The sequence below is a fragment of the Bufo bufo genome, chromosome 1 (genome assembly GCF_905171765.1).
Source record: "Bufo bufo chromosome 1, aBufBuf1.1, whole genome shotgun sequence".
Classification (NCBI taxonomy): domain Eukaryota; kingdom Metazoa; phylum Chordata; class Amphibia; order Anura; family Bufonidae; genus Bufo; species Bufo bufo.
Window position 1 is genome coordinate 714,658,457 of NC_053389.1, and position 18,619 is coordinate 714,677,075.

General features: G+C 43.2%; 1 protein-coding gene across 2 annotated transcripts; it reads right to left on the minus strand.

Annotated features, from left to right (window-relative positions):
• Positions 1-563: 563 nt before the first annotated feature.
• Positions 564-18,257, minus strand: SLC51B (solute carrier family 51 subunit beta). Of its 2 annotated transcripts, none has more exons than XM_040414274.1 (4): positions 18,148-18,257; positions 5,110-5,232; positions 3,991-4,081; positions 564-1,929 (listed from the first exon to the last, which is right to left on the minus strand). In XM_040414274.1, exons 2-4 carry the CDS (start codon positions 5,207-5,209, stop codon positions 1,716-1,718), a joined length of 405 nt encoding a protein of 134 aa, XP_040270208.1. In that variant the 5' UTR covers positions 5,210-5,232; positions 18,148-18,257; the 3' UTR covers positions 564-1,715. The 2 variants fall into 2 exon arrangements, with proteins under 2 accessions (XP_040270208.1, XP_040270209.1); XM_040414275.1 differs by having other exon boundaries at positions 18,135-18,158.
• Between the last annotated feature and the right edge of the window lie 362 nt (positions 18,258-18,619).

The window sequence follows — 18,619 nt, forward strand, 5'->3', positions numbered from 1 at the left end:
CAGTATTACTGCGTCATTCCGATTAGGAATTTCCCAATCCCCATTTAGGTCCAATGCCCCTGACCAGCCCCACTGAGAGTAGTACAGTCCTGTAGCAGTAAGTTAAATCCCATGGGCCAGCCCCCTTTTCCCGCACCCAGCCCCCAAGTAAATAAAATTCCTGCCTGCACTCTGATACCCAAACATTTTAAGGAAACCTCCTCTGTGCTCCTCGATTCCAAGTCAGACTGTTGGTTGCTCCGCAGTGGTACACAGCCTGGCCTGTGACGGCGTGGCCTGGCTTTCTTGTGGGCCACAAGCTGGATCAGGACAGTGAATGGTGATAGAGGGGCAGGGAGCCTCTGCTCTGCCATTATTTTGCCGGACAGCCACAGTGCCCCAGCTGGCACTGGGCATTTTCTTACAGTTTGGAACCATTTTGCCCCACAACATGGTACACCACTGGTGTCATCCCTCATTTATTTGTATTGTATAAGAAGACAAAGGTAAGAATGTGTTGAACCATAAGTGGTTCCAAAATCAGCTTCAGATAGGTATGTTTTGAGAACAATTATTAAAACAGCCTAGGCCAAATATATGTTTATTCTACAAGACAAATAGGATCATATGAAATGGTCACAAGATGCAGACTGCTGAAGCCAATTAACAAATTTCTTTAATAAGATAAATTTTGACCCCAAATACTACAGAAACCTTTGTACTGTCATGATAAAAATGCATTTTATCGACCCCGTAGGTTCCTCATGTGATATGGTCAAGTGTTGGTTTTAAGGGGTTGTCTGAGATCAGGAAGCTCTGAGAACAGGCGGCGTCCATCTTAAAAATAAAATAAGCAATACTGAATTGTTTTCTGCTCCAGTGCTGCCATTTTGCTCCTCCCCACCAGTATTAGTTTACAGGACTGTAGTGCTGATGCCATGTCGACAAGATGTGACCACAGCGGAAAATCGCTGACCTCCAAGATATTTTATTGGGGCCAGCTACTGGCTGCAGTGGTCACATGTTGCTGACGTGACATCAGTGCTGCTCCCCTATAAGCAAAGAACGAAGGGCAGGACTGGAATGGCAGTGCTGAAGTGGTGGGCAATCCAATGAGTAAGTAATTCTTATTATGTATATTATATATTTTATGCCAGACCCTGGTCTATGCCCAAAATGTTCCAATTCAACATGAAATAAGGCATCAAGAAGATGTCAGCTATAGGGTAACCTATCATGTGACCTTTTTACTGACTTGGATTGTCCTCGTACTGGGCATAGAAAAAAAGCTATGGCAACTATGTAAGTATGTGTATATATATGTATGTATATATATATATATATATATATATATATATATATATACATACACATAAACTTACCTTACTATGACATCTTGTCATTCCCAGACAGAAAGTAACATTCAACAGTTTGTAGCCTACTACAAGCACATGCTAAAATAAATAGGAAGAAATCCAGATCTATGGTACGGTTAAACCCCTGCCAATAAGTGACCCATTATATGCTGTACATGAAAAGCATCCTATATCCAGTAGCACAGTGTGAAATTGAGCAGATCCACCCAAGTGGACCAAGACTGTAATACCTTGGAACCATACTCAACCCACAGTATTAAAGAGCACAATTCCACCACCACTGGTCTGAGATATTGGGTAGGACAACTTAAGAAATCCTGGTGCTCTCTAGTGGGAATGAAATAAATAAGTCCCAGTAGTTTATACATCCTCCTCTGGAACATCTGTGTAGAGAGAAGTGATTTGACCGTCCTTCCACTGCACCGTGATGTCACCAGGCTGAGCTTCCTTCTTGAGTGGAGCATCCTCTTGTGGTAGGTTCTCTTTTTCGAACATCAACACAGCTTGTTTGACATTGGGCTCTTCTTTTTTAGCATCCATGTTCATGTTATACATTGCAATCATTTTCCTTTTTCTGTAATATAAAGAATAAAAAAAGTGAGGATCTGAGTAGAGCTACACAGTAGACTATGACGTTGAGGAACACAAACTAGGATGATTCATATGAAATAAAACACAAGAGAGCGCTATGAATAGATTATATAGCAATCGTTCACAACTACTGACAGGTAAAGTCAATGCTATTATCTTGTGACAATAAAATCATGCCCTGGCACCTGTGAAGTGGTGGGATATATCAGGCAGCAAGTGAACAGTCAGTTCATGAAGTTGATGTGTTGGAAGCAGGAAAACCGGCTAAGTGGAAGAATCTAAGCATCTTTGACAAGAGCTGAATTGTGATGGCTAGATGACCCAGTAAGGGCTTCTTCAAAACACAGATGTTATGGGGTGTTCCAGGTATGCAGTAGTTAGTACATACCAAAAGTGGTCAAAGGGAGCACAGCCAAACCAATGAACTAGAATCAGGATCATGAATGCCTAGGCTTAATGATGTGCGTGGAAGCTTGACCGTGTTATTCATCACATTTTAGGTGAAAATCAATCATTACTTCTTTTCATAGTCAATACTTACATATGTGACATGAAAGTAATGTAATAGTTGTTCCTACAACTGTTTCATGGGTTTAACCTGAATATTCAGCTGTTTTCCTTCTAGAAACAACACCACTTTACTCCATGTGCTGAGTTTAATATACTCCATCTCAGCCAAAGTTACTTCCAGTACCAGAGGCAGCAGATGGACAAGTGAGGAGCTGTTTCTGCTTTCTATACCACTTGAAGAGGAAACATCAGAGCATGCGTGACAAGCATACGTAACAAGCATATGTGTAGAGAAAGTGCATATTGTAATTGGGGTTTCAAACATAGTTACTACAGGTAATTTTAAAGTGGATGCTGCACTTGCATGAGTGCTGCTACCCCTTCAAGCAGCTTCATCAGCAGAGGTGCTGGGAGTTGTATCCCCAGCCGAACTTATAATGATCTCCTCTTCCTCGTGCGGACACAACGGGAAAGTCGGGTGCCGATCCTCTCTGTTTGATCTGATAATGATGACCCACCCTGAGGAAAGGCCATCACATACTTACCAACATTTCAGTTGGTAAAATATATCAGTCCTACACCAGGGAACACCCCGAACCTGCCAGGAAACACCCACTTAATTAGTCAATAACATGGATTATCTCATGGCAATGGCATCTGTTAGGAGGTGAGATATAGCATGCCACAAGTGAGCAGTCTGTTCTTGAATTGGACATGTTATCAGCAGGAAATGTATGCGAGTGTGAGGATCTGAGCTAGAGTCATGGGTGAAGGCTAAGCCAGTTGATTTGATCGCATAGAAGAACTGCTGTAGCACAAACTGCTGAAAGAGTTAATGCTACTGTAGCTATGATGCAGATGTGTCAGTACACACAGTGTGGGAAACTTTATTAAGATTAGGGAGGGTTCACATCAACATTACGAATTCCGTTATTGTTTTCCGTTATAACATGGGAGTTCGTAACTTTGATGTGAACCCGCCCTTAGTGTTTGTTATGCCAGTATTAATATAAAAAAATATGCTGGCATGCAACATGCCCAACTGTTAATAATTTTGGTAGGCCTAAAGCTGCCAACCATAATTTTTTTTTTTCTCGACAACTTATCCAAAAATCACGGACATCCAACATTTTTTACTGAAAAATTGGAAAACCACAATGAATGATAAAGATTCTAAGTAATACATGTCTACAGCTCAATATACTGATAACAACTCATTACCAGCATCTACTGTGAATTGAAAAAGGATGATAATTACCACCAAAATAAGCTACTCAAGTACCACCAGCCTCAAAATAATCATGGACACATCTATTTTTTTCACATACACAGGGAAAATGTTGCCTATTTTTGTGGACTATCCAGAAATTTCTGAACAGTTGACAATCCCATGGTCTGCCTGCCATAATTACGTGAAATTTTGCCATGTGAAAAAATTCTCCTCTTTCTGGAAAATGGCCTCCATTCATTTTAATGTGAAATATAAATGTGTCCTTTTAGAATATGGCACTGGGGAAGAAATCCTAAAGCTTACCTATTGTTGAAAATATTCTTGCCAAGAAGGAATAATCCCAAAAACAACCCAAGGAAGGAAAGGGCCAGGATAGTATAGTTCCAGGCTGTTACTGTAAATGAAAACACAAAATTATTACAGAACTTCACAGAGAATCTCAGGCCCTCTTCACCAGCCTTAGGTTGGTTGGTGTTCTGTTCAATATCTTCTCACGACCCCCTGCCTTACAATAATACTATGATAACGCACCTCAGTGACACCGGCAGGCAGCTGCAAGAACCATGGAATGTAGAAGCATCTGTGTGGCTACCAATCCATAGCTTTGAACATGAAGTGCGGGATCAGGGCTGTAAGCTTGGGGTGCCCGTATGATCAGAGCCAGTGGTGCCCATTCAGTAATGACAAAAGACAAACCCTTTGTGATGTCACATGTCACACACCCCTAAGGCCAGCCAGCCGTTAAAGGCGCATTTAGACTGATGAGCAGCAGATTGTCGGGAAAGAAGAGTTCTTTTCTGACAGTCGACTGCTCATTAAAGGGGTTGTGTCATCTCAGACAATGGGGGTATATTGCTAGGATATGCCCCCATTGTCTGATAGGTGCGGGTCCCACCTCTGGGGCTTGGCTATTTTCGGTGGCCCCATAGAAATGGAGGGCGGGCCGCACATGTGCGGTGCGCCCTCCGGGACTTTCAAGGGTCTGCAACTATCAAACCTAGCGATATGCCCCCATTGTCTGATATGGGAATAACTTTAAGTGGCGGTGAAGTGCTGCATAATGCAGCGATCACTTCCATTATATGGGGAGTAGTGATGGCTACTGCTATTACTTGTCTCCATACAAAATCATTGACCATGGGCAACAGAGTCCTGTTTAGACAGCACAATCTGCTGCCCGGGAACGATAATTGAGTTGTCCGCACTACCGATCATTTCACCCAATGAACAAGCCTGATCATCAGGTGATCTGCGGCACCTTTAGACAGGGTGATTATCGAGAATGAGTGTTCGTAGGTTTTGTTCCCCATAATTGGCCTTAATATTGGGCCATCTAAATCCAGCTTTATTATTACAGTCGGCTTACTGGTTGCTGGGTCTTGCCAAGATACAAGCCAAATTCCCATCTATGATAATACTCACAGTCTCCACTGCGGTAGAAATAAATAGCTCGCTCCAATTTCTTCTGGGCTACCTCTGCTGCAGCCATCGCCTGATCCTGCCCTCTGCTTGTATCAGCCATGATTGCAGTTACTTCTTTTAATCCTGTAAAACAATATTAAATGTTTACTGTTATTGGTGCCAAGTGTCCTTCTGCCTGAGGACAAAAATGGAAAGCAATTGTATGGGATTACAAAAATAGGGTCTATTTTGCTTATGTAGCGCTATTTCTGGGAAACAAAGTGGTATATTAGAAAGAGTTGTCTCTAGAAGGCTCCTGCTCATATGAATGGTTCCAGCTCTTGTTGATGTAGTTAGGTCAGGTTATAGATGGTCCTCTGTTATTTGAATGAGCACCATATAATAGTACATTTGCGTGGCCAGGCAAAACGTCCCGTCAACACTGCCATTATGGGAGGTAACAGCAACCAAAAATAAAATAAAATTGAAAAAAATAGAAAAATAAAATTGAAATGGAAATACCTTTTTGACATTTCATTTGCCACTCATGTGTGCAAAGTTCATTCCAAAATTAAAAATAATATGTAACAAAGATAAAATTGGAGCTAAGGCGAGAGCGGGTCCGCTGTCTCTGAAGCGTACAACAGACTCAAAATCCGCCATGTGAATGGGCCCCAATTGTACACTTATGTGAACGTCTTCCGAAAACATGGACAGTAGAGAGAAGTTGAACATGGATAAGGTCTGTGGTTGAACCAGAAGCAGCCGTGTATGTTACATCATATAGGTGAGTGCCCTGCAGGGTACAATAGACTTATCTGCTTTTCTCATGTTTACCGCAGCAGTATGTCACAGCTTATCTAAAGGTTATATTTGACATATTTGATCAGGGCAAGCTACATATGCACTTTACAACATCCATGGGTCAGTGAAATCACTCAAACATTTTCTGTTTGCAAAACATTAGAAAAATATTAAAGGAGTTTTGCAGAAGTACAATATTGACCTGTTATCAGGATATGTCATCAATATCTGATCAGTATCTGATCAGCCCTGCCACGGATCAGCTGTTTAAAGGGCATCTGTCAGCAGACTTGTACCACTGATCAGATATTGACGACCTATCCTGAGGATAGGTCATCAGTATAAAAATCTCGGAAAACCCCTTTAACGTTATAATATAGATTGCCCTTTCATTCGCAGCCTGGGGAGTGGAGCGAGTACTTCCTGTGCCATCAATCAAGAGCAAGTGACCGGCCCCCAGACTTAACTGAAAGTGCACAGCTAAAGATTCAGGCTGAGCTCAACTTGCAAGGTGAGACAACACCTTTAAGTTTTAATATTTTCAAATGAGCCTCTAGGAGCAACAGGAGTGTTGCCATTACACCTAGAGGCTCTGCTCTCTCTGCAACTGCCACGTCCTCTCCACTTTGATTGACAGGGCCAGGCAGTGTAAGGCTACATTCACACGACCGTATGTATTTTGCAGTCGGCAAAACAAGGATCCGCAAAAAAAATAAACGGATGACATCCGTGTGAAATCCATATCGCATCAGTTTTTTTTTGCAGATCCATTGTAACAATCCCTGTTCTTGTCCGCAAAACGGACAAGAATAGGACATGTTCTATTTTTTTGCAGAACGGACATGCAGACATACGGAAACGGAATGCACACAGAGTCATTTCCGTTTTTATGGCTGACCCATTGAATGGTTCTGCATACGGTCCGCAAAAAAACAGACCGGAAAGAAAATATATTTGTATGCATGAGGCCTAAATGTCATCACACCAGGTCCTGTCAATCAAAGTGCAGAGTGCGTGGCAGTTGCAGAGAGAGCAGAGCCTCTAGGTGTAATAGTAACGCCCCCGTTGCTCCTAGAGGCTCATTTGCATATATTAAAACATAATTTTTCTCAACAATGAGGGCACATATGAACATGGGACCAACACAGATGTCTTCAACTCCCAAGAGCACATGTAACAGGTCAGCCAGTTTCATAGGTTATTAAATCTGCTGACAGATGCCCTTTAAAGGGACACTGACAGGCCCTATAAACATATTTAGTTATTCCTATGCAGTCATAGATCTATTAAAGTGTATTCCAATGATATAAGAGTACCCCCTGTCCGCATTGTAAACCATGTAAAAACAACTTTATATTGATCTGTCAATCACATTTCTTTATGCCCAAGGGGCGTTTTTTCACATTTCTTTATGCCCAAGGGGCGTTTTTTCTCCTACCTTCGTGCCCAGCTGCGCCTCAACTGTCTATTCCTAGCGCCGCCCAGCTCATTATTATTCACTGCGCTGGGCGGCTCTTACATTCCCCGATCCTTTCAGTTCCCGCGCATGCCCGATAGATACTTATGGGCATCGGCCTCAATCGGACCATCTGCGCATGCGCCGGCACCCTCCCAAGCCTGTAATTGAATCCAGCGCTCTTCTCTCTGGTGACAGGATCGGGGAATGTAAGAGCCGCCCAGCGCAGTGAATAATAATGAGCTGGGCGGCGCTAGGAATCGACAGTTGAGGCGCGGCTGGGCACGAAGGTAGGAGAAAAAACGCCCCTTGGGCATAAAGAAATGTGATTGACAGATGAATATAAAGTTGTTTTTACATGGTTTACAATGCGGACAGGGGGTACTCTTATATCATTGGAATACACTTTAATAGATCTATGACTGCATAGGAATATTTAAATATGTTTATAGGGCCTGTCATTGTCCCTTTAAAGAGGCTGCAGTACTCCAGTGAGCTCTATGGCCTCCTCACAACATATCAAGCACAGCACCATACATTGTACAGTGGCTTTGTTTGGTATTGCAGCCCATGCCTATTCACTTGAAAGGGACTGAGCTGCACATAAGTCATCTGACCAATGAATGTGACGTCACTGGACTAGGAAGAGACAGCTGATTGGTGGTTTTGCTCACTGATAAGACACTGATGACCTGTACTGAAGATAGGCCATCAATATTATACTCCTGGAAATTCCCTTGCAGAAAATTATGGTGTCTGTGTGTTTTAAAGGAGTTGTTGAAGACATTAAACTATTTGCAGGAAATGTTATCAGGTAAATATCAATCATTACTCATCGCTCAAGCGCCAAAACTCTGATCTTTGCCACGTGTCTTTGTTTACTTTTCTGGAGCAATGACATGCCGTAGCATCACATGACCACTGCAGCGAATCACTGGAAGCATGTACAGTACATGTTCACTGAGGCCAGTGATTGGCTGCATTGGTCATGTGGATGGACGAAAGGTAAATAAACAATGACCAGCAAGGAACACCGAAGCATCCGCGCTGGAGCGGCAGGGGGTTTATTAGATGAGTAATGCTTGTTTCTTTATTCTATAAAATTTCCAGCAGCCTGTTTAATTTCTTCAGCTGTCATCCAACTCCTTGAAAGGGGCAAGTGAAAGTTCTGATTGCTGCAAATACAGTTTATAGTTCAATAGGTTTTTATTAACTATCTGCTTAATAAGGAAATGCGCATATACAGAAAAGTCCTGCATGCAGGACGTTTTTTTTTTCTGTCTAAAAAATGGATCTCAGACAGAAATGGCTCAATCCTTGAGATAGGATCATGGAAATCTCATCTCATCTTTTCTGGAGTGCAGATCAAGGGAGCAGATGACCATCAATCTCTTGATTGGTGGGGATTGTGCTTCTGGGACTGCCACCTATCAGATATTTAGGATGTATACTGTCGATATGCCATGAGACCTCGTTCACATTTCCGTGTCAGTGTCATGCCATGAAAAAAAATCATACGTGTTGAATATGTGAAGATGTCCGTGAAGGATCCGTGGTTGGTCTGTGTGTCATCCGTAATTCACAGAAGTTGATCAGCTAATAAAATTATTTCCAAAGAATCTCCTTCATTTCAATGGATCCGCAAAAAAAACGGAAGGTACTCTGTCTGCCTTCCATTTCCGTTCAAAGATAGAACATGTCCTATTATTGTCCGCATAACGAACAAGGATAGTACTGTTTTATTAGGGGCCAGCTGTTCCGTTCCGCAAAAAACGGAATGCAAGCGGACGTCATCCGTATTTTTTGCGGATCCGTTTTTTGCGGACTGGAAAATACTGAAAAAGCCATACGGTCGTGTGCATGAGGCCTTAGGCTGAGTTCACACTTCAGTTATTTCAATGTTATTGTGAACCAAAACTAGGTGTGGGTCAAAAACACAGAACAGGAGGAAATCTTTCCATTATACCTTACAGTCAGGTCCATAAATATTGGGACACCGACACAATTCTAACATTTTTAGCTCTATACACCACAATGGATTTGAAATGAAACAAACAAGATGTGCTTTAACTGCAGACTGTCGGCTTTAATTTGAGGGTATTTACATCCAAATCCGGTGAACGGTGTAGGAATTACAACAGTTTGCATATGTGCCTCCCACTTGTTAAGGGACCAAAAGTAATGGGACAGAATAATAATCATAAATCAAACTTTCACTTTTTAATACTTGGTTGCAAATCCTTTGCAGTCAATTACCGCCTGAAGTCTGGAACGCATAGACATCACCAGACACTGGGTTTCATCCCTGGTGATGCTCTGCCAGGCCTCTACTGCAACTGTCTTCAGTTCCTGCTTGTTCTTGGGGCATTTTCTCTTCAGTTTTGTCTTTAGCAAGTGAAATGCATGCTCAATCGGATTCAGGTCAGGTGATACACCCATCACAGAAGATAAGGTACTTAAAGCCTTAAAAAACTACACCTACATAAGGCCCCGGGACTGGACAGATATACCGGGGAATTCTACAAACTATTAGGGGAAGAACTCAAGGAGCCCCTCACTGGGGTCTTTAATGGCTTCCTGACAGGTACCCCCCCCCCCCCCCCCCTCACTCTCAGACAACATGGCATATATAAAACGAATCCCCAAACCTGGGAAAGATCCCACGCAACCTTCATCCTACCGCCACATATCCTGATAAACGTTGATCTTAAACTCATCACCAAAATCATGGCTAATAGGCTCTCCTTAATTATCCCAGGCCTTATAACTACATCCCAATCAGGGTTCATTAGAAACAGATCTGCAGTATCCAATATAAGGAAGGTGCTGACAGTGTGAGACACCATACAGTGGTCATCACACAGCCTCCCCGCACCTTCGCTGGTAGTATTTGACGCGGAAAAAAGGCATTTGACAACGTCAGATGAGATTGGTTGGAGGGAGTGCTAGATGCAATGAAATTCTCCGGCCCCTTTAGGACATTTATCTCTGTTCTCTATGCGGCCCCTAAAGAAAGGGTGTGTATCCCGGGTTCCCTCTCTGCGCCCTTCACCCTATATAAAGGCACCCGCCAAGGGTGCCCCCTATCACCCTTACTGTTCAACTTGGCTCTAGAGCAGGGGTGCACAACCTTTTTTGGTCTGGGGGCCGCATTGTCACATCGCTCTATTTCAAGGGGCCGCAAATCAGCCGACAAATGAGCAATTCCTTGTTTATCGACTGATCAGCTGCACGATTATACCGGCCTGATATCAGATATGAGCGCTCCTATGAACACTTGTTTCCAGTAATTGTCCCAAATATTGTGCTGCAGCATAGCCCCTGAAACCAAAGAGTTAGGCCAATTTCACACGAGCGAGTTTTCCGCGCGGATGCGTTGCGGGAGGTGGACGCATTGCATCCGCACGGAATCCTGACCCATTCATTTCTATGGGGCTGTTCACATGAGCGGTGATTTTCACGCATCACTTGAAATAAATGGGGTTGCGTGAAAATCGCAAGCATCCGCAAGCAAGTGCGGATGCGGTGCGATTTTCACGTATGGTTGCTAGGAGACGATCGGGATGGAGACCCGATCATTATTATTTTCCCTTATAACATGGTTATAAGGGAAAATAATAGCATTCTGAATACAGAATGCATAGTAAAACAGCGCTGGAGGGGTTAAAAAAAAATTAAAAATCATTTAACTCACCTTAATCCACTTGATCGCGATGCCGGCATCTCTTTCTGTCCCCTTTACTGAATAGGACCTGTGGTGAGCATTAATTATAGGTAAAGGACCTTTGATGACGTCACTCCGGTCATCACATGCTACGTCACATGATCTTTTACCATGGTGAATCACCATGGTAAAAGATCATGTGACGTACCATGTGATGACCGGAGTGACGTCATCAAAGGTCCTTTACCTATAATTAATGCTCACCACAGGTCCTATTCAGTAAAAGGGACAGAAGGAGATGCCGGGCCGCGATCAATTGGACTAAGGTGAGTTAAATGATTATTATTATTTTTTTAACCCCTCCAGCGCTGTTTTACTATGCATTCTGTATTCAGAATGCTATTATTTTCCCTTATAACCATGTTATAAGGGAAAATAATACAATCTACAAAACACCGATCCCAAGCCCGAACTTCTGTGAAGAAGTTCGGGTTTGGGTACCAAACATGTGTGATTTTTCTCACTCGAGTGCAAAACGCATTACAATGTTTTGCACTCGCGCGGAAAAATCGCGGGTGTTCCCGCAACGCACCCGCACATTTTCCCGCAACGCCCGTGTGAAAGGGGCCTTATACTTACCTGCTCCCCGCCTATCCGGTTTTTCGAACTGCCTCCGCTGTTTACACCTGGCAGTGCATGGACATGGAGTGGTCATACACCACTCCAGACAATGACTGGCTTAGGCGGTGATGTGGCCACAAGCAGCGTGTCACTGCTGAAGCCAGTCATTGACTGGAGCCGTGCAAGTGACCATGGTTATGCACTGTCAGGTGTAAACAGAGCAGGAACCGGAAGATGGAGGCAGCGCAGAGGACCAGAGCGGAGTGGAGCAGGTAATTATGAATTTTCTATTTCAGAGGCCATGCTCCAGGAGTCATTTTTACCAGAAAAGTGGCGACATTTCCTTCCATCCTGCCTCCTATTTATAAATCAGCGGTTACCTTCACTGCAGAGGACGGAGCTCACTGGTTATCACCATCTCCTGCCAATCCAGTTATAGGCGTCCTGCAGTAACCAGTAAGCACATTACCTTGCTAGTGGGGAAGGCGCCTATTGGTTAACGCTTGAATGACCAGGCCCGAAAAGGCCTTAATGACCAGACACTTTTTTGTGATTTAGCACGCATGGTGGTTCAAATGGTTGTAACTATCCTATTTGTTGGACTACCAAGATCATTTTTGCAACAATTTTTATTTGGGGGAAACTGTACATAACATTTTTAAAAAGTATATATTTTTTCAAACTATAGCTCCTTATTCTTTAAATATGCAAACTGACACCAAAATAAATTATTATAATTAGATCTCTATTTTGTGTATTTTGCTATATAATATGAAAAGTTTCACATGAATGGGGCAGTAATGGTGACGGTTTTGATTGGTGTGGGTGTCTTTTCTTTTATGTACGATTTTTTTTTTTAACTTAATATATTTCTGCTACATAATATGTCCCCCAAGAGGTCATAAAAAGCCATTGGGGACACTGTCACCTTTTAAAATTTTGCACTTTTTCATAAAAAGACTGTGGTGGGACAGTGAACACTCTCTTTTATTAAGCACTTTTTCCTTTTTATTTTATTTTATTTTTTTATTTATTTAGTTTTCAAATATTTTTTAAGCATTTTTTACTTTTTTTTTAAATATATTTTTACCACATAATTTGTCCCCAAGAGGTCACTGAAAGACCTTTGGGAGACAATAAGTGACTTTTTTTTTACTATTTCCACTGTAACTGGAGCATCCAAAGAAGCCCCAGTTACAGGGAAACCAGCCTGCTGCGGAGGCTTTGTACCAGGGCAGCGCTCCTCTGTTCCCGAGACACCCAGAGATCACGTTATCGCTGGGTCTACACTACAGAGCGCACATAGAGGAGAAGGCAGAAGCGCTAATAAAGCGCTTCTGTCTTCTCCTCGGCTTCCCTGCTCTCACTAATAGCCGGGGACCCTTTCTGCTCCTGCTACAGTGCAGTAGCAAAACCTGTGCTGCATCTGCTGTGCGGCGCTCTGTGCAGAAACACAGCTGATTGCAGGATCAGCTGTGTTTCTGCCCAGCAGGGCGGGGGCCGCAAACCATGGCTCTGGGGGCCGCATGCGGCCCGCGGGCCGCAGGTTGTGCACCCCTGCTCTAGAGCCTCTTGCGCGCATATTAGAGGAAGGAGACATTTTCATAGAAATTCGGGTAAGAAGAAAAGAAGTACACAAGTCTCTTTTTGCGGATGACCTGCTCCTCTTTATGGCAGACCCACTGGAAGACCTTGAAAAAGTCCTAAAACTCTTGCATTCCTTTGGACCGGTTTTCCGGGTTCAGGGTCAATATAGATAAATGCGAAATACTGCCCCTGGGCACTGGTTCACTGAAATCCCGCCTGCCCGACAGCTGTGGCCAAATCTCAGTGGCTGACTAATATATCACCTTTAATCTAATATAAACATAAAATAACAAACTCCCACAGACACACATAGAAAAAGAACAAAAAAGAAAAGATATATCCTTGATGACATAGGAGATAATACTGCAATCGTCCAATGGCATGGGTCAATGATAGACGGGGTGGACAGTCATGGATTCTGATCTGTCCCTATACCTGGCCCTAGGCTCGGCAGCCCTGCCTAGGAAAGTAATACAGTACCAGCTAAGCAGATGAAATTTTCAAACTCTCATATACACAACGTAGAAATTTTTCACAAGGGTATTTCAATGACATTTTGAAATCCACAGCATGTCAATTTTTTGCTGTGCAGATTTCACCCAAAGGATGAGAACTGGGGCAAATCCGTGTCAAAATCCGCAACAAACCCCGCAAGCAACACATGCCAACTGTGCTGCAGATTTAGAGCCAAAATGCAGAGAAAATTAAACGAAAAACTGCTGGAAAATCTGCATAAACCATCATAGGAGAATAAATAAAGTCACGTTAACATGAAGCACCCAACTTTTTCTGGTGAGATTCTCTACAGGTGATGTCTCAAACGCCTACAGTACCTTCCTATTTGAAAAACTGAAGTTGAGTCCAAGATGGCAACATTCAAAATGGCCACCATGTTCACAACATGGCCTAACAGGCTTCCCCCATTTTGTCTAAAATTGGACCACCCTCTGCCAACAGTTTCCTTGCTTTGGAGACACCCTGTAGTTTATGAAGTAGGTCTATGATAACGTTGACACTTTTGCATATAAAACGTGCCTACGGATAGAGATCACAGCTGTGGTTTCATGTGTGAGCTGCCGAGGGTCAGATCCAGTTTCTGCAAACATCCCCTTATCTCTCTTATCGTCCTTGCTGGCTTGGTGATTCTGCAGGGTATTTGTCCCCCAGGTCAGCAGTTGTGACTCACGGCTCCTCTTTCTCTATTTCTCTTTCTGATGTCTTATCCAAGTAAACACACCCCTAGGTGAACGCACAGTAAGACTTTCACCCAGGAAACCTGCACATGAACTATCAATGTGAGCAGTGTCAAGCAGCCATAACCCTGCGCAAGTCAGTGGGTGCAAGGGACACATTCTGAAGAAGTCACACATAATGGGGGAAATTTAGCAGTCCTCCCACACCAGTTTTCTGCCATATAAAAGTCACAAACAGTATGTTTGCTACTTTGTAAATGTCATTGCACCTAAATATAGGCACGTGTGGCGTTTCAGCACTGCCCTCGCCACTTTCCCGAGAAGGGGGCATGACGAGGGTGGGACCAGCTGGGCTGAAATATCTTCTTTTATGCCAGTTTACTGATGTAAAAGAAGACTGGAATCAAGGCCAGCTGGCACAGAGACTGCCGGAGGATGCACCTAATTTATGAGAAATAGGCGCATCCTCTGGTAGCGCAGGGGGTAGCATAGATTGCGTACAACAGTAATATATGATAAATTCGGGGGGAATTTATCATGAGAAGATTTTTTGAAGTCCATTTCGCAGGAATCTGTGTTGACGTAATTTGAGCCAAATTTATCAAAGGTCACACAATGTTTGATAAATCTGGTGCATCTTTAAATTTAACACTTCTGTCTTGGGTTGTTACTCCATTTTGTACGCCACCCCTTTTACTAGAGTAAGGCCTCTTTCACACGAGCGAGTTTTCCGCGCGGGTGCAATGCGTGACGTTAACGCATTGCACCCGCACTGAATCCGGACCCAAGAATTTTTATGGGGCTGTGCACACGAGCAGTGATTTTCACGCATCACTTGTGCGTTGCGTGAAAATCGCAGCATGCTCTATATTCTGCGTTTTTCGCGCAACCCAGGCCCCATAGAAGTGAATGGGGCTGCGTGAAAATCGCAAGCATCCGCAACCAAGTGCGGATGCGGTGCGATTTTCACGCACGGTTGCTAGGAGACGATCGGGATGGGGACCCGATCATTATTATTTTCCCTTATAACATGGTTATAAGGGAATATAATAGCATTCTTAATACAGAATGCATAGTACAATAGGGCTGGAGGGGTTAAAAAAATTAAATAAATAATATAACTCACCTTAATCCACTTGATAGCGCAGCCCGGCTTCTCTTCTGTCTTCTTCTTTGCCGTGCACAAGAAAAGGACCTTTGATGACGTCACTGCGATCATCACATGGTCCATCACATGATCCATCACCATGGTAAAAGATCATGTGATGGACCATGTGATGAGCGCGGTGACGTCATCAAAGGTCCTATTCCCCAAAGAAGAAGACAGAAGAGATGCCGGCTGCGAGAACAAGTGGATTAAGGTGAGTTAAAAAAAAATTCTTATTTTTTTAACCCCTCCAGCCCTATTGTACTATGCATTCTGTATTAAGAATGCTATTATATTCCCTTATAACCATGTTATAAGGGGAAATAATACAATCTACACAACCTTGAACCCAAACCTGAACTTCTGTGAAGAAGTTCGGTTTGGGTACCACATTCAGTTTTTTATCACGCACGTGCAAAACACATTGCACCCGCGCGATAAAAACTGAACAACAGAACGCAATCGCAGTCAAAACTGACTGCAATTGGGTACCTACTCGCGCGGGTTTGCCGCAACGCATCCGGACCTTATCCGGACACGCTAGTGTGAAAGAGGCCTAAGAGTGAGACACTTTAAGTCCATGCACTATACCAACTACCTAAATGCCTGATAAAGAGCAGGTACCATGCCATTTAATGTTATTTCCCATTGTAACTATTATTTTGGGAGTCCGAATGATTCCCTAATTGACCTTCCCTCATCTTATGGAGATCAGTGTGGTCACCTTACATATAAAGCTTCATGTATCTGTCTTAAAGAATACAGTGGGGGGAATTTATCATGAGGGTAATGTTTGAAGTCAGTTTGCACTGGTTCACTTTACGCCAAATTTATCAAATGTCACACGTTTGTTAAATTTGGCTCTTCTTTATAGCTAATACTTTTGTCTAGAAATGCTACTCCAGCTTTTCTAAGGCTCCATTCACACATCCGCAATTCCGCTCCGCATTTTGCGGAACGGAATTGCTGACTTTCAGGTCCCCAATTCCGATCCCGAAAAAAATAGAACATGTCCTATTCTTGTCTGCAATAGCGGACAAGAATAGGCATATTCTATTAGTGCTGGCAATGTGCGGTCCGCAAAATGCGGAACGCACATTGCCGCTGTCCGTGTTTTGCGGATCCGTGGATTCGCAAAACACACAAGGATTTGTGTGAATGGACCCTAACTGTTTGTGACTTTTTGAATCCAGAATTCCGGAGTGCAGGGTGCGATAAATTCCTGCCAATGTCTTTGCTTATAGTAGTCACAGTCTGTGTTTCACTGTGTGTTAGACCACCATTTTTCTGATACCCTGGTTGCTGTGTGCCACAAAACCATCATTTCTCATATACCGTACACTGCCAAGACTCGGACCCCTGCCGACTGATGACCTATTGTGAGGATAGGTCATCAATATCAATGACCAGACAACCACTTTAAGGCTGGGGCTATACAGCAATTTTGGCTGCAATCATAGATTGCTGTATAGTAGGGCAGCATCATAACATAATGAAAATGAATGGAGTCACAGCTGCCCCCAGAATCTCAAATAAACTTGGAATTTTTTTGCCATTCTGGGGGCACTGCTATACAGCCATCTTTGTTGCAGCCAAAGACACTTTGTAACCCCCAGAGGCGTAGCTATAGGGGGTGCAGATGTAGCAGTCGCTACCGGGCCCAGGAGCCTGAGGGGGCCTGAAGACCCTTGTGCCACATAAGAAGACACCAGTATTATAGAAAGTGCATGCAGGTCAAGTTACACTTCTAGCTGGAGGGAAGGGGTAGGTCAAGAATTTGGCATGGGGGGGGGTGTCATTTTTCAATTTTTGCCTCAGGCAGCATGAAGGTAATGTCCTTCCCTGCCACTGGCCACAAAATACTAAGGGCAGGGGGGCCCAAGCTGAATTCTTGCACCAGGGTCCATGAGCCTTTAGTTACGCCCCTGGTAACCCCTCTTATACACAACACAGTGTCATACCTCCCAACTTTTTGGAAGGTCAAAGGGACACTTACGGCTCATTGTGTGCATATTTATACACTTCAATAGTTTTCTTTTACACAATCGCACAAAAATTATCTGAATATAGAAATTTCTAAAATCCAAATTGCATCTACGGTAATAATTAAATAATATACAATGTGCATTAATATACAGAGAGGAATGAGACAAGCATTTTTTGGATTAATATTGTAAATGTAATAATGCAAATCTATACTTCAGATCAAAAAGAGGGACATTTAAGGAGCAAAGAGGGACAGGGGGACTTGGGTCAAAAAAAGCGACTTGTGCCTTCGAAAGAGGAAAACTTGGGAGGTCTGCAATGTACATAAGTTAGATAAAAGAAAGTCTATAACAAGCTGTCCCCACCTATCATATGCCAACTATAACACTGGGGCCTTCTTATGTGGTCTATGGGCCTGTAGGACCCCACCAGCTCCAGGGCCTCTCCTAGCTCTGCACCCGCTATCACAACGCCTCTGCTAAAAATCTGTAAACATTTTTATGATATTGTAAGATTCATAAAAACACAACCATATACATTGAACGCAGATGAGTAGACCAGTCACTAAGCACGCAGAAAAGAACATACATCTTACATGTACCTTCACAGACGGGTCAGTCCTAGTAGGTTAGAAGTCACTGACAGACTGGCAAAATCTGCGCAGTGTTTTATATTTCAAGGTATGCCAGTACTCTTGGCATTTAACCCCGCTTATCTCTAAGTGCAATTACGTTTTGATTCCTCTAGTGTCTTTGACCCTAGGTTTCTGGTTATACTGTAACCAGCCCATCCCCACCACAGAAGCAGAAAAGTCCTGACCGACAATGATCTTTAACTCTCTCATTGCCCTGGACCTGGTGAACACTTTCATAATACATTCCTGTAGAAGGTATTCCTGTAGAAGGAAACAAAAGTGTTTCTTACTTTGGTATGATGTGTGCTGTATATTGAAAGCATGGGAACACAGTAACAGTGGTCCCTCAAGCTACAACAATATTAGGCTACATGCACACGAACGTTGTTTGTTTCCGTGTCCGTTCCGTTTTTTTGGCGGATAGTATGCGGACCCATTC

What these genes read in the sequence shown, in the direction of transcription:
- SLC51B (XM_040414274.1), bottom strand. Translation starts at nt 5,209, where the DNA reads ATGGCTGATACAAGCAGAGGGCAGGATCAGGCGATGGCTGCAGCAGAG. An exon ending in TTTCTACCGCAGTGGAGACT is followed by an intron (nt 4,082 to 5,109) that starts GTGAGTATTATC and finishes TTTCATTTACAG; the next exon opens with TAACAGCCTGGAACTATACT. An exon ending in AAGAATATTTTCAACAATAG is followed by an intron (nt 1,930 to 3,990) that starts GTAAGCTTTAGG and finishes TTTATATTACAG; the next exon opens with AAAAAGGAAAATGATTGCAA.